Raw genomic sequence first — 16,461 nt, 5'->3', positions numbered from 1 at the left:
ACAGTTTATTTTTTTAGATTTCTTATAATCTGCAAGGCATGGAGTCTTGTCACGCATTTCAGCTAAGATTTTTTTAACGACATTCCACAGTTCATTCAAATTTCTCCTTTTTTGATGTCACCCCACTGGACTGGATTTATGTTTGCTGATTGGGCAGGCCAGAACATGAAGTTTGTTGGTTTGGAACTAAGCTTTTGCTGGTTTACTTGTTTGTAACTGTCTCGTTAAAACACCCATTTCAAGGGCATTTCATGTCCTTTTCAGCATAAGACAACAAGACCTCGTCAAGTATTTGCACATATTCAAACTGATACATGGCATGTGATATATGGGCCCCACACCATAGTAGGAGAAAAATGCCCATATCACGATACTTGCACCATCATGCTTCACTGTATTCACCGTCAACTGTGGCTTGAATTTGCTTTTCGAGAGATTCTTGCAAATAAATTAGCTTCACGCAGGTGTCTTCTGTCACAGCACTTGCAGGTAACTCTAGACCAGTGGTTCTCAACCTGGGTTCGATCGAACACTAGGGGTTCTGTGAGTTGGTCTCAGGGATTCGGCAGAGCCTCCACTGCAGATGTCGGAACACACCTAATTTATCGTGTAAATTCGTGATGTCGCATATCTGAATTGGTCTCGCAAAGGCAACAGCAGAAGTCACACTGATTTGCAGGTGTGTCATTTGTTGTGTTCATGTGAGTTCGTGTTGGTTTCGTTCATTGAACAAGGTGATGTCCATGCACGGCTCATTTTGTGCACCAGTAAAAAACATCTATGTCTTGAATTTGAAAAAAAAATTCTTATTTTCACAAAAGAGGGGTTCGGTGAATGCACATATGAAACTGGTGGAGTTCAGTACCTCCAACAAGGTTAAGAACCACTGCTCTAGACTGTTTTTGATCATCCTGATCTTTCTGTTATTCTGGTGGTTATTCTTCAATCCATTCTGATGGTTGTTTTTTGTTGTTTCTTTGGTCCATTCTAAAGCATTGGAGATCATTGTAGATGAACAGCCTATCATTTTTGCTCCTCTCCAATCAGCGATTTGATCAAATGTTATTCTTCTGAACAATGTCGTAAATGTCCCATTTTCCTTCGGCTTTCAAAGAAAAATGTATGTTTCAACAGGTGCTGGCTTCATCCTTAAATAGGGGAGACCTGACCCATACTTGTTTGCTCCACAAAATTTACGAACTCACTGACTGCCACACTAATGTGAGCACCCCCTTTTCTACTTTTTTTGTTGGTGCAGTGAATGTAATGTGTTACTATCTACCTTTTGACATTTGATGTAGCAAGGCATAAACAAAAAATAAATTGAGTGAATAAAAGCCAACTTTTGAAAATATTAGATTGAAAAAGGAAACAACTTTGTTTATTCATTCAATAAGTTGCAGGAACTTGAACTTCCAAGCCCAAGTACAGTATTCCATTGAGATGAGGATACAGGCCAAATTAGAATGTTAAGATTTTTAGTTTTCACAAATTGATTGCAACATGGTGGCAGTTAAGTGGCCTTGAAGATCTTACGCAAATTTTATACAAAGCATGAACTACTATGCTATTCATAGCCAAAGCCTGCTTTTACCATAATGACGATTAACAACCGCCAACCGCAATACTAATGAAACTTGATTCAATGAATACTGTGACCCATTTTTTTTCTCCTGAAGAGAACACACATCATCCAAAGTAGTTACATTTCTCTGAAATCTATGGAAGCCAACAAAATATATTTGCTGCTGAAAAACACAAATTATACACTTTAAGCGTTATATAAAAGCATAAAATAATTCAACATAAAACCTTTTATATCCAAATACGTTTCTCCTCAACGGCCTTGCCTAATGATAATGTCTGACATGTCATCAACCTTCTCCAGCTCCAAATTCTGCACAGACAGAACATACAGAAAAACATTTTGTCAAATGGGAACAGGGGCATAGAATAGTTGGGAAATTTGAGACAAATCCAGAACAGCAGATCCATTCCAGGCCAGTATTTATAAAATAGGCCCTGATTTCTATATTATTTTTAATACATACAGTTATTGTTTACAAGCAGCAAACCGTATTTTCCGCACCATAAGGCACAGCTAAAAGCCTTTAATTTTCTCAAAAATGAAGGTCGGCCTTTTAATAAGGTGAGCCTTTTGTGTGCCAAAATTCTAAAATCTGTAAAGTTGTTGTTTTGTGTGGCTTCCGTATTATACAGGCCAGATGAGCCAATCAGAAGACATTGCGTTTTACGTAAGTAGGGGCAAAAAACCCAATAAGAATACTGTGCGCAACACGTAGAGTATGTACCTCCGCCGCCATTGATAAATAAACATCGTTTGTGCAAAGAAAATAGCATTAGGACCTTCTAAAATGGTAGAGACAACGAGACATGCGTACGAAGCACAATTACAGATTTCTGGAAAGCCAGGATCATTGCAGAAGAGCAACGTCTCAACAACGAGAACGAACTTGGCATGTTTAATGGCGGACTTGCCCAACTGTTTAATTTGGATACAGAAGATGAGGACTTGGGCAGATTTGCGTATGAATATCAATTAACAATAACGTGAATACAGTAGAGTACATGGTTAACGTAGAATAGAGTACAACCAAACTCACTGTCTTGCTCCCACAACTTTTTTTTTTTTTTGGTTTACTGTAAGTCAAGGCATGCATGCGCCCTATAATGTGGTGTGCCCTATGTGTGGATTAAATACAAAATAGACCCCGCAATTGACAAGTCACCACAAGGTCAGTTTTAGGAAGAAATCACAAGGTCAGTTTTAGGAAGAAATACTCACCTTTTCATTTGCAAGATGGAGCAGAGCAACAAACGCCAAAGGTACTGACAAGTTCTGAGCCATTGTATTGGGTAATCTAGACCAGCAGAAAGATTCAGTCTTTAGTAATACAGTATGTTTAAAATTGCTGATTTTAGTTACATCAGAGCAAATTGCTTACTGTGTGTATTCTTCACTACTGTACAAACAACACATTTAACATTATAGCGGGGAACGAAATTTCGTTTTTTTTGTGTGTCTTTGGCATGCGGAGAAATTGACAATAAAGCTGACTTTGACTTTTTTGACTTTGACTCGTGTTACTCAGTAAAAACTAAAGAGTAATAAAAAAGTAATTTGTGAACCATTAGTCAGTGAATACTTTTCCTTCCTTAGGGCAGGAAAATTGTGTAAGAAAGGTCTGTTACCTCTGAAGCAATGTCTTTGTGGTCTGGCTGAAGACTTTTTCCCCACAAACCTCTGGTTTCTCTGCAACATCCACTTCCTAGATTGAAATTATTGAAATATAACCAGGTGAACAAACATGCAAAATGATGAATGTGGAGAACAAAAATACATAAAAGGTGAACCATTGGCAATCTATCAGGGAACTTTACCTTAGTGGGATTTTCTGGGCTATCAGTTAGAAGAGTCCACATACTGCTTTTGAGTCGTTTCATGTCCATTTTCTTGGCTGTCTTAGCATAGTTGATTTCTATTTTGTTGACCTTCATGGAGAAAGAAATTATTATTTACATTCTGTGTGCAGTATACACTATGATTGCAATATAATTGCGATTTGATACAACATTTTGCTAATTGCAAAAGCTGCGATTTAACACGGCGCGTAAAGGAGGTGCGAGCAGGCAGAGATGTCATCGCTGGAACTAAAGCCTGCCGTCGACGGTGCATGGAATTTTCGGCGACTTTTCCGTCTTACGAGACCCTGAGGCAACTAAATAACACATTTGATCTGTTTTGCCTCGCAAGGTTAAAAACATAAAACTTCACAGTGTGTGTACGTGGGAATGGGGGACTGTCTTTATGTGCAAGTGTGTGACTGATATGTAAATACGAGTGTCTTTGCTAATGGACAACCTGTCGTGTCAGACACTACAGCAGTCTGATAGTTTTTGTGTGTGTGTTTTTTTTTTTTAATAGTACCATGATCATTTTGCTTACTATGATTCTGATTCTATGATTCGCACCATTTCACCTTTGTAAAATGAAACCTTAGGTCAACAAAGAAACTTAGTTATTGTGAGAAGACGCTTGATAATCACATACTCTATGCGGTTCGGGCACAAGATCTCCATCGCCATAAGTCGAAACGTCTTCTTGTGAGAGCGGCGGAAAATTCTCGCCTGAAGGTTGGGTATCGTCACTGTCGGGAAACCCTTCCATGTCATCGTCACTGTCAGCAGCCTGAAGAGGATGATGGTTAAATACTGCGTGTAAACACTAGGAGGGTTCATTTGTTGTAGCAAGACAAATGTTGACATGACAGTCCTAAGATGTGAAGTAAATGATATCACTGATCATGGTCACATTTCTTGTATTACTGGAAAATTCAGTCTATTGAATGAACCTGAAAATAAGCTGCACCCACAAAATATAGTATTCTTTTCACATATAATGTAAAAAACAAAAAAACAGCATAAAGTAAAATAACAGTCATACTGATGGAACAAGAACATATATGTACAAAAAAAAATCTGTCCCGTTTTCGTTTAGATTGAGTGCTCTATGTGCACGAGCACAGCAGAGCGAAATACCAATTCAAATGCCTAACTGCAGATTTATTTTAAAAATGTTAACGTTTACACTAAACATGGAGGTCATCTGACATTTCATGAATAGAAAAAGCGGGACAAGTTCAGGGCACGTTTTGGAGAAGCAAACTCAAAATGGGACTTCATACCTGAAGACCAGGGCAAAAGTTGGTTGTATCGTTGGGATTGTTGTAGTCGTAATCTCCAATGCCTTCTCCAAGCTCCCCCGAGAGCCTCTTCTGTGCTTCTTGACATAACTACAATGAAACAAAATTCAATGCAATATTATGCTCAGGTACTAATGAGAATTTAAATCCATTACGGGGATGGTTGGAATACATTTGAATAATGCTCATAAAAACAAAATTTATGTTAAATCTGGTCAAATAATTTTTTTCTAAATTCTCGCATGCATGCATGCACACGCGCGCACGCACGCGCGCACGCGCGCACGCACGCACGCACGCACGCACACACACACACCTACCTCGCTTGTATTTTTTTGCATATACTGTAAATAAGATATCTGTATGTGTGTTGGCTGAGACTAGCAGTATGGCCTCACCGACATGGACGGTTTAAGGTTGAGCTGGGAGAGAGCCTCTGGATGAAACTGGAAGTCGGCTGGGAGAGTTGTTTTCTTGTTGCTGGAACTGAGGGCAGACTTGGTGATAGTGGTAGCAGCCTACAAATGGAAGACGACATTGGATTGACTTCACACTTACTGTCGTTATATATACTGTAATTTCCGGACTATAAGCCGCGACTTTTTTCCAAAATTTTGGACCCTGCGGCTTATATAAGATTTTTTTCGTGATTTTTGTGATGATTTGATCACTTTTACTCTTAACACTATTATATACCGTAAAAACTACAAAACAAACTGACAAATAACTCCTTTTGAAATCAGACGAGTAAAAACTGGTCAAATATTTAAAAAAAAAAGATAATGACACACAAATTTGATGCACAATTTATCTTCGCGGGCCACATAGAATGATGTGGTGGGCCGTATCTGGCCCCCGGGCCTTGAGTTTGACACCTGTGGTCTAAACCCTTTCTCTTACTCTCCCATGTGACTCAGAGATTACACAAAGCAGTGGCGCTGTTTGGACCATCTGCATTGTATTAAAACCCAATCAATCAGCATTAAAATTCAATTCTTCTGACATTTTGCTCACCAAAAACAAGTTGTAATGAATGTGAACTTTTAATGCATTTTATTCAGAAGGTTACTTTGAACCTTAAACGGCAGCGCGGTGTACTTATGGATTTCTACGGCCTCCAGGGGGCGCTCTAGCAGGAAGCAACAGTGAGACAGGCAAAGAAGAGATAATGCGCCGAAGAAGACGTGCTAGTTTGTGTTTACATTTCGCGCATCACGCAGAACGCGATCAAGACGGACATTACTGAAAGGAAGCTTTTATACACAAACCGTCATCATGGGGGACAAAAGAAATGCATATGATGCCGCTTTTAAGCCAAAGGCAGTCGATGTTGATGACATTATCTTGTGTCTACTCTGGAGCATATTTATGGACTTTTACGGCCTCCGGTCTCCAGGGGGCGCTCTAGCAGGAAGCAAGAGCGAGACAGACGAAGAAGAGATAATGCGCCGAAGAAGACGTGCCAGTTTGTGTTTTGATCGTCTCGCGCATCACGCACACACCCGCACTCACACCACAAAGAAGAGACAGAACGAGATCAAGACGGACATTACTGAAAGGAAGCTTTTATACACAAACCGTCATTATGGGGGACACAAGAAATGCATATGATGCAGCTTTTAAGCTATACGTGTCGCTCGCTAGTTTAATGTAATTTAGCGCTTCATGCATGAATAAGATTAGCATGAACAGACCCTCATCACACTCAAAGAAATGCATAAAAGAGACGACGAAAGAGAGAATGAGAAAGTGTGAGGCGAAGGATATCTAACGCTATTCCAATCGGACACTAAGGAGGAAGACTTCGATGGTTTCAGTGCACAGGAGGAAGATGAAGACGGCTCTTTTTTTTACTTTTACTGGTATGTTTTTTTTTTTTAACCAGCCCTGTTAGTGCTGTGCTACCGTATTGCTGCTGTGTTGCTGCTGTGTTACCGCCGCGTCTCAGTGACTTTGCTGTGTTACTTCCGTGTTGCTGCGGCATTACTGCCGCGTCACAGGCAGTGTTTGAAAAGAAATGTTAAGGTATGTTATTAAAGTTTTTAAAAGACTTTCTGTGTCCAGTCTTTCTTTGCTAATAAGTCGCGTGCACACTTCCGCGTTGCTGCGGTACTACTGCTGCGTCACAGGCAATGTTTAGAAAGACATGTTCAAGTATGTTATTAAAACATTAAAAAGGCTTTCTATGTACTGTCTTTCTTTGTAAAAAAACTTGTGTGCATGTGCGGTTTATAATCCGATGCAGTTTATGTAAGAAAAAAACTGAAATATCCCTGAATTTTAGCTGGTGCGGTTTATAATCCGGTGTGGTTTATAGTCCGGCAATTACAGTATATTTATTTATATATATATATATATATATATATATATATATATATATATATATATATATATATATATATATATATATATATAATTTTTTTTTTTTTTTACAATGTTGAATAAGGTACCGTAATTGCCGGACTATAAACCGCACCGGATTATAAGGCGCACCAGCTAAAATTCAGGGATATTTCAGTTTTTTTCTTATATAAGCCTCACCGGACTATAAGCCGCACGTGCACACGAGTTTTTTACAAAGAAAGACAGTAGGAAACGTGTGGACGCGGTATTATTAACAAGTTAATAAATCCAAATGTTTACATATTGTGTTCAGTAGAAACATTGGTAATTAGTTGTGCGGCATTATTTAGGAAAACTATATTTTAAAAAAATGACAGATTTATGCAAAAATACAGGCAAGTCCATAGGGTTCACATATTTTTTCCTTGCAACTGTTTAGGTATATGTTTGCATTTCACAAGTAATAATAGAAATAGCTTAATAACATTTAAGCATAGCCTGCTGCATTTTTTTTGCAGTTCGACGATGAGACAAATAGTAACTTTTGACAACAAACATTTGTAAGCAAAATACTGTATAGAGAAAATAGTTACTCTTGTGGTACGGAAGTAGGTCTCAAAGTTGACATCCGTGTTGAAGTCTATTTCAAAGGCCTTTTTGGGCTTCTTTTTTCGTGTCTCCTTGTCAGGTAAATGGTCCACTGGTGGGAAAAATAAAATATAATAGTTAATAGTTAGTCTGTGCTTTAAACAAAAGTGTAAAAGTATAAATGACAAACTCTTCTAACACTGACATCTATGATAACGAAATTATCAACTTTATCAAACTAGCTTGTTGACAAGAATGCAAGAAAAAAAGATTGTCTTAAATTATATTGTGAACATATTGCACATTTGATGTGTCATTCGCACTGCTGTACAGTTGAAATCCATTGGTAAGAATAGATTGCAGCCAACAGAGTCAAACGATCCTTAAAAGGACAAATTAAAACAATAACTTAAGATAATTTGCACCAAAGAAAGTTGGTTTCATCTGACAATTATGGGGGTGTTGCATAACCGTAATTGTTTTTCCCCTGATTTGAAATTACTTACACTTGTGTTTTGGCTTGAATTGCCAGTAGCCCGGTCCGGCCCACGCGGCCATTGTCCTTGGGCTGAAGTACGAATACTCCCTGGGCTGAGAGGACAGCTGCAGACACATAGTGGTGATATCTCCCTCTCCAATTGGTATCACACCGCTACAACACCAAAGAAAGTGAATGAGATTTTTTTTTTTCAGAGAAGAAATATTTTGTGGTATCTGGTGAAACAATCTCTTTGCAACAGGTGACATTTACAGAATTCTGTAAGCAGCAAGATTTCATTGAATAGAAGACAAAACTGCTCGCTTGTTGCTCTCACCGTCCTCTTCCAGAGACGAAAGGCTCGCAACCGTCTTTATGTTCTTTTGGCCCCTCCTCACAGTCGCCCTGCTCCTCTTCGTAGTCTCCATCAAATTCAGGGCAATCTTCATCAGCTTCTGGTTCAGGCTCAGCATTGACGTCGAAAACGTGTTCACCCTGCTTCATTTTCTCCAAAAGTTGGTTCATTGTCTATAAGAGGACAAAAATGCTTGAATCAAGATTGCAGCTTGGATGTGTAAACTTCCACTCCAACAGTATTCAGTTATTCATTTGTTTTCTGAAAAATAATACCTTCACTACTGTGTGAGGATTGCTATCCACTAGTTGGTTTCACCCTCTCTAAAGTCTAGTCTGCTTTCATATACCAAGTTGTCAGGTGTGCCGAGGCCAGGTAGAAGAAAACAACCTGGGTCCACCATCAACCATGGTGTAGTGTGGTCTGCCTAATTCCCAAAAACAATTGGCGCTTGCACCATGTTGTTTTCCTGCTCGCAATGCATTGTGGTCTATTTTCAACTTTTTAGTGAACATCAACAACATCAATGGTCATTACTTTTCCAAGTGCATTGTGAGTTCCCAACATTTTTGCTTGGACATTCGGACACCCTTGAAAACGGCATAAACCTTTTAGAACTGGAATCCGAAACTGCTTATTTCAAGCCTAATTAACAAGATGTTACACCCCATTCTGAGTACGCATTGATGTGTTATAACCGCCTCCCGAGGTCAACTTTAAGTAACCCCCAATAAAAACAATTTTAACACCCCTGATAAACAGTCAATGTGGCATATCTTGACTTGGTAAGATCTGTCCACTTTTCTGTGAAAACTGTGTCAGAGTCTCATGTATAAAACTCTCTCCAGGTCTCCTAAAGATTTTCAACAGAATTCAATAACACTCTTCTTTTGCTGACCTGGATATTTATTTTGGGCCATTATATTGTCAAGGAAAAAGGTAACATTTTCCAGGAAATTTTGAATATGTTTATTATATTGGTAGTTACACTCAATACTTAAACTTTCTATTTTATTTATTTCTGTCCTAAATAAGCGATTTAGAAATGATGACAGGTATCAAAATTATTCTTTGATCGTCAACAATATTATTATTGTGGTTATATTTAGTAGTGGACTTGAACTTCACTGCAAACTACGACTACAATGGTCAATAATCGATTGTCTGACCTGCTCAGGGTTCCAGCTTGTGAAGGAGAAGTCCTTCAGAGAGGGGCAGATGTCGCTTTTTTCCTGAGACCGCTGCAGTCCAGCTTTCAAAATCACATCACAGACATATGGTTTGAACGGCAGGTTACACAACAATTGAAACATATCAAATACTACATACAAGAGCGGCAAAGAAATATTACTAAGGTCGAATTAGTTCTTTTTCTTCTTTCTTACCCATAAATGGGGACGTAGGGACCGTCATAGCAGGTGGGGGAGAGTAGGAGGATGTAGACTGCAAAAGGGTCATGAGGGATGGAAAGAGCAGCTCACAGCGATTGTTTTCACTGAAGAGAACTGACAGGAAGACCCCAGCTGTGCTACTTTCATCAAAGGATGATGCCATGCGATGAAACATGGGGTCTATCTAGAGGGGATGGATACAACAGTCAAGACAAAAAAAAGTTAAAGCTAAGAAAAGTCATTGTTCTAATAATAATGACAAAAAAATATTTAGAAATCACTTTAGGGTGAGTAGTTCACTGGTGAAATACATCAGCAATTTTGTGCTCCCTCTTAAGAGCTCCAGTTAGGAGGAGAGCATTTAAGAAAGAAAGGCATTTAACAATGACAATGAGATATATTAAATATTAACCCATTGTAAACGGGTTCTTTTGAAAAAGCAAAATACTAATCAAAAGGCTGTGGAAACTGCAGCTTTAAATTTGAATTTACTGACAGTCATCAACACTAAAGTTATTGATGAATGCAAAAGAATTCAATTAACATTGTGCAACTCTGCTTTGATGATTTTATGCTATGAGCGTTTCTTGCTTTTGTGTGCAAGTGTTGTTCTGTACCGATAATAACTTCAAAACTTCTTTGGTTAATGTCCAAAGACAAGATGTACACAAGAAAAATCTCCAGTTATGAATGCCATTTGAACAGATTCAGCAAATGGCAGTACCTCACACTTCCTCTCCGACTCAGCACTATTTAAGTTGCTCAGATTCTGCTCCACTGTCTTCTTAGGGGGCCTTTTCTTCTTTGGCTGCTTGGTTGTTACTTCAGCATCTTCATTTTGCTCTTCCTCTTTGAGTCCATTGTCTATGGTTGCACACATAGACCAGTGAGATGTTTTACTTTAGGTGTTTTTTTTGGTTTTTTTACTCTGGCGAAAATCATAAGCAGACACCTATGGGAGTAGCTGTTTGTTTAAAAATAATTCAAAATGCATGTAATCACAGCAATGAAGCACTGACCATCTCCGGGTTTGGTTTCAGCCCCAAGGCCACCGAGTACTCTGTAGGCATCAGCATGAACTGCATCCACCCTCACAGCATAGATCTTGGTACTGGCATCCAGTGTCCCAGCTGCCACCTGGAAGCAAAAAACACTCAGTGCTTGTGTGTCATATACATACATATTCACACGTGACGAGTGAAATAAAATGAATGGAATTCTGTAAATTGGGTATGATTGCATTATCAAGGTAACGGGTCTGGCAACACCAATGCATCAAGCGCATCGATTCAGTTGAGCCAAACCCTTTTGTCAGTGCACATATCATTTTAAGAAAAAGTCACATGACACATACAGTCGCTTCATCCCCTGCCACAGAGGAGCTCGAAGCACAAATCATCCCTCCAAGCCATTGTGATATGGAGCCCAAAAAAAAGAAGTCTTTTCAGGTGTGTGATCATTTTGGTCTTATATTTGTAGCCAACTGGTTATTAGCACAATTGGATACCAACTAACAACATTTCCTTATGTCTTCTCGTTCCTCTCACTTCCAGCTGGATCAATCACAATTAAAATCAACTTTGAAGTAACTCTTCGCTTAAATTATTCATCTTTTTTGCTGCAAGTTACATATCGCATTCATAGAGAGGAATGTCCTACATATTGTAAACAAAAGAACCTCCTCAATGTTGACACAAATGAGATCACAAATAAACCTACAAATTAAACACCGGTAGACAGAAATTTGTCAATTTTCTCACCAACTTTATTAATGAAATATTACATAATACAGTGGGGTTTTTTTTTCCTCCTAAATCCGGCTGTTTCATTTTTGGCCATCAAGCTTTCTTTTTAAATAAAACGAGCCCATCATGACACCTTTTTATATGGCAAGTGGAGCAGCAGGGTAAACCGTTTAAATCCTTTTTTGGGCAACACATCAGGTTTTTTTTTTGTGGCGTATTAAATGAGCTGTTAAACGCAGCTCTATCCTTATAAACTTTTGAGACGCTAATAGGTTTGACAAACACTGCAGTACAGTATTACTACTGTAGCTGATGTGACTAAACTCAAATTAGCTGTTGTTTTAGTCATCATATTAGACAAATACAAACAATTGAATAAGTTAAAGACTACTTTTCAAAACACACAATGTAAGAACAAGATGACAAACCTCCAACATACCTTGAAGTTAGTGAGCTCCGAATCTTTCTGTTTAAGAATGTCAGCCATGTAATCAATAAGATGTAGACCGAAGGCATTTTTTGTTGTAATTTTCTACCAAAACAAGAAACACTGTGCGTTAGTGATGAAAACATGATCGATTACTGAGTGATTTCTCTGTAATTGAGCCTTTTTAAGGTCTGCGCAAAAATATGCTCCACTTACATTCTCAGTGGAAAGTTTGATGCAGGTGGAGTAATGTTCTGAGATTTGAGCATTGGACAACTTTGGCACGGCGGCAGGTGTCCCTGCAGCACTGAACACAATTTTGACAGCTTCAATTAGTATGCATTCTATACCTTCTCTGCAACTCATGTGATAGCCACTAATCATCCAAACAAGAACAAAAAAAAAACTGTGTTCTACAGCGATTTGATGTTCTGGAATAACTAACGGACGCTGATTAGGACACAAATAAAGTGCAGCTGATTGAGTTGGATTTTTCTGATCAGTACTTTGTTGCATTATAAAAACATGCAAAAACAGTGGCCTTAATTCCTCATAGGAATTATTGGGCCATACGAAAAGGAGCTAAACATTGCTTACTTCGAGTGATAACATTCGCCCACATGCTTTGTATAATAGACTGGCGGCCGTATGTGTGAATTAATCGATCCATTGTGTTTACCTATTCCAGTTGACTTGGTGCAAGAGGCGGAGCACTTAAGGACAATTTTGAGCAGGGGTTTCAAACTTATTAGGACCATCATGACAGTGAAAGCAAATAAATACTTAATTGTCTCAAAGCATTATTACATAATACACAAAAAATTGATAGATTACTAATTTTGAAATCAGAAGTCAAGGGTAACAGTTTGTTCAATTAAATCAATCTATATTTTTTCTTTTCTTTAATGTTAATAAAGACCAATATTATGCAGAAGTATACTCATAACAATAATGCTTTTTAAGACAAATAATACTGTTTATAGTGATGACAGAGAGTTGGGGGTGCGCAAAATGTAATCTTCTCACTTGAACATCAAAGATTGCTGGCATACATGGATAAAACAGTTTTCTAAAAATAAGAATGAACACATTTGATTTTTGCAGAACACCCTGAGCCCCGAGGATTCTTTCACTTCTGATTGGAATTTACCTGTGATGTGCAGAGTCATTCAAAGAGGAATCCAAAGCAGTTTGAAGGTCAATTACTCTTGAGCGTCGGCGCTGACGTCGCTCCTTCTCATCATCGTTGCCGGGAAAGGCTGCAAGTAATGGTGTGCTACAGGCTGCTGGCGATACGCCCTTGTGCTTCATGGATGACGATATCCATCCTTGGTGCAACCGCGAGACAGGTGAGCTGGCCGCACTCATCTTGGCTAAATACAGAGAGCAAATTAGAAACTATGTACATTGTATCAGTCCAATACCAGACTTATTTAGATGTATCGGGCACCATTGTAAGATGCTGATACTGATGCCCATATGAATGGCTGACAGACTGTTTATATGAATGAACTGTATCCTCGTCCACTCTCTCACATGCCAATTAAGATGCAATTTCGATAAGTCCATGTACGTTTATATTAATAACTGGAGTGTGCTATTAATGTGTTGCTACCAAGATGTTTTAAAACAGAATGTTATTACAATATTAAATGCAGTAAGTAAGGTATATTTTCTTTTTGAATGCAGTACTGTACAGGCAACATAGAGTTTTCTTCATGTGTATTATACAGACGACTGTTTCCTACTTGTTTTTGCACTCGTATGCACAGTACTTATAAATACCACTGATTGGGAGTCACGTATTAAGTAATTTACTTTGCACACATTAACCAATAATGTCTTGTACTATTTCATGTCGAGGGTTATTTTGACAATGTAAAATTGTAGTGTTGGTGCAAAGTAGAACTGACTGCATACTTGACAAAAAAAATCAGTTCGCTGAGCTCTGTACACTAAAACCAGCAGACACAGAGACAGCTTCTTCCCCCAGGCTGTCGCTCTGATGAACTCACACCACTCTTAGAGTCTCAGAGTCATTACTGTGCAATAACATCCCGCTTGCCACACCTTTTTTGTCTACACTGTTTGTACTATGTGTCCTCTCTGCATCCATTGCAGCCTGGTCATCCTAGAAGAGGGACCCTCCCATCTGTGGTCTCTTCTCAAGGTTTCTCATTTCCCCTAGCTGGAGTTTTGAGTTTTTCCTTGCCCTCTTGGGAGTTTAAGATCAGGGGGTGTTTGAGAATATCTTTCGTTCTTCACATGTCCTGAGTGTTGTTGTTAGTCACCAAAATGTTGAACAGAGGCTGTGATTTACCGAAGTCAAATTCCTTGTTTGGCACGCTCAAACATGGCGAATAAAAAACTCCTGAAAAAAACTCCTGAATCCTGAACGCGACGTAAACGTTGCCAAACGGGATTATAAAAGGAAAAAAAAGTGGTTATGTTAAGATTGCAAAATGAGAAATCACGATATAGTAAACATGATGGAGCTAATATAGCGACTTCGGAGAAACACATAAAGCGTTAGCATAATGCTACATTCACACTAAATCCGTTTCAAGCATTTCAGACGGTGCGATTCAATAATCTTTACGCTTAGCACTGTAAAAACAAACGCACGGTTCAAGTTCTGTTGTTGGACGAAGGAACATACTTTTACGTACAACCTTACCATAAAACGTGTTGTTTTTCCTCACGGTATTCTGAAATGTGTAAAATCCAGTGCGGGTTGATAATGGTAAAAACACACCACAATGCTTACTAGCGGCCAAGCGTTTGAATTTTGCGCCGAAATGTTTATTGCACGGACGCAAATGTGAATGGACCAACGGAAGACTCCTCGTGGTTGAAGCCAGGCGGCAGCCATTTTACGTTGCCACCACGACTGACGACTGTTCATTTTTTTCCCCTTCAGCTAAAAATTTTAAGTGCACATTTCAGGCTTAGATCCCTATATGGAGACACGAGAGCCTCTTAAGGAAACAACTGTACTCTTTGTATCGACATCAGTGTATGTTACCCCGATGTCATGACGTTTGTTAGGTTTACATTGTGCAGTGAATTTGTTCATTTCATTGTTGATGTTTCTGACATGGTGTGGCCAAATACTTGAGTATAGTTTTTAAAAGAGAAAATTTAAAATCAAATCCTTGCTGATGAACTATGTATGCGGTTCTTTTCCCAGATTTGTTGGTAAATTTGGATGGAAGAGGATTAGGGCCAGTGAAGAAAAATAAGGTTGACAAGATTCTTACTTTTCCCCTTAGAATTCCGACTTTATTCTCAGAATTCCAACATTAATAAGTCAGAAGTCTTTAAAGTTAGAATTCTGAGAAAGAAAGTCAGAATCTTGTAAACCTTTTTCTTCTTCATCCTCTTCCATACACTTGCATGCCATAGTCAGTGGATTTTTTTTTTTTTTTTGTCAAGACAAAGAATAACGTGAAAACGCCGGAGAAAAATCGTGTTCGTCATAGTCAGTGGATTTTTAATTTTTTTTTTGTCAAGACAAAGAATAACGTGAAAACGCCGGAGAAAAATCGTGTTCGTCAAGCTGAGAGATTGGCAACGCAACATGGCCAATGGCTTCAATCCTATCGACGGCGAGCAAATCCGTATTTATATATGTCCGTGTTTACGTGACAGTACAACGCGTAGCTACGTCATTCTGTTGTTGATTTATTTTTTTTTTTTTTTTTATGTGGAACAAGATAACTCGCGTCCCCGTTTATGATCATATATAAACTTAACTCGTCTTTGATAACTCTTGATATACATTTTAAAATGGGACATAAATTTTGTATTTAATTCCATGTTCACGCATAGTCTGGAAAGGACAAAAAGTGACACAAATAAATATACCATTGTGGCAGAAGGGAGGAACACGTCCATTAATGAATTAACATTAATTCCATTAATGTCTGACAGCAACAACTGTGGCTACTGGCTAGAGACAATTCATCAAAGATACAAAGAGAGCAAAACATCACAAAGAACAAACATGTTGCCCCACCAGTAACAGTAGGCCTGCTGGGTGAGAGGCCTGGTACTGAGGTTAAATAATAATATATAATATAATAATTAAATAATTACATACATACATACTATTACTACATACAACTACCTGACCGACTAGGATCTCAATGCTAGTTTGTCACAGAAAGTACGTTGAGAAGCGAAACCGTTGCGTTCTGAAGCAATTTTCCTCATTAGAAATAACTGAAAACGCAATAATCCGTTCTCAATCAGCAAGTTTTTACCCTAATGTTGTCTTTTTATATCACAATTGTGGAGTAAGAATGCATAGAGTTGAACATGCAATATAAGTGAAAAAAGAAACACATAATGAAAACGGTAGATTCAAGATCTACATACCTTGACATTGATGAGGCACTGAAGGCGGAG

The 16,461-nt window shown here is 38.5% G+C and overlaps 1 protein-coding gene across 2 annotated transcripts; it reads right to left on the bottom strand.

The window, feature by feature from the left end:
* Positions 1-1,354: 1,354 nt before the first annotated feature.
* On the bottom strand, positions 1,355-14,860 carry ncaph (non-SMC condensin I complex, subunit H). 2 transcript variants are annotated; one of them, XM_049763817.2, is made up of 18 exons: positions 14,729-14,860; positions 13,202-13,424; positions 12,268-12,358; positions 12,064-12,156; positions 10,899-11,016; positions 10,604-10,743; positions 9,874-10,063; positions 9,658-9,740; positions 8,471-8,661; positions 8,162-8,307; positions 7,661-7,767; positions 5,123-5,242; positions 4,707-4,814; positions 4,073-4,210; positions 3,403-3,513; positions 3,214-3,290; positions 2,807-2,882; positions 1,355-1,897 (listed from the first exon to the last, which is right to left on the bottom strand). In XM_049763817.2, the coding sequence occupies exons 2-18, from the start codon at positions 13,417-13,419 to the stop codon at positions 1,838-1,840; spliced, it is 2,067 nt and encodes a 688-aa protein (XP_049619774.1). In that variant the 5' UTR covers positions 13,420-13,424; positions 14,729-14,860; the 3' UTR covers positions 1,355-1,837. The 2 variants fall into 2 exon arrangements, with proteins under 2 accessions (XP_049619774.1, XP_068506361.1); XM_068650260.1 differs by having other exon boundaries at positions 13,202-13,426; positions 14,751-14,842.
* Positions 14,861-16,461: the final 1,601 nt, after the last annotated feature.

This window comes from Syngnathus scovelli, chromosome 3 (genome assembly GCF_024217435.2).
Source record: "Syngnathus scovelli strain Florida chromosome 3, RoL_Ssco_1.2, whole genome shotgun sequence".
NCBI lineage: Eukaryota > Metazoa > Chordata > Actinopteri > Syngnathiformes > Syngnathidae > Syngnathus > Syngnathus scovelli.
This window is presented reverse-complemented; position numbering and strand designations above follow the sequence as displayed.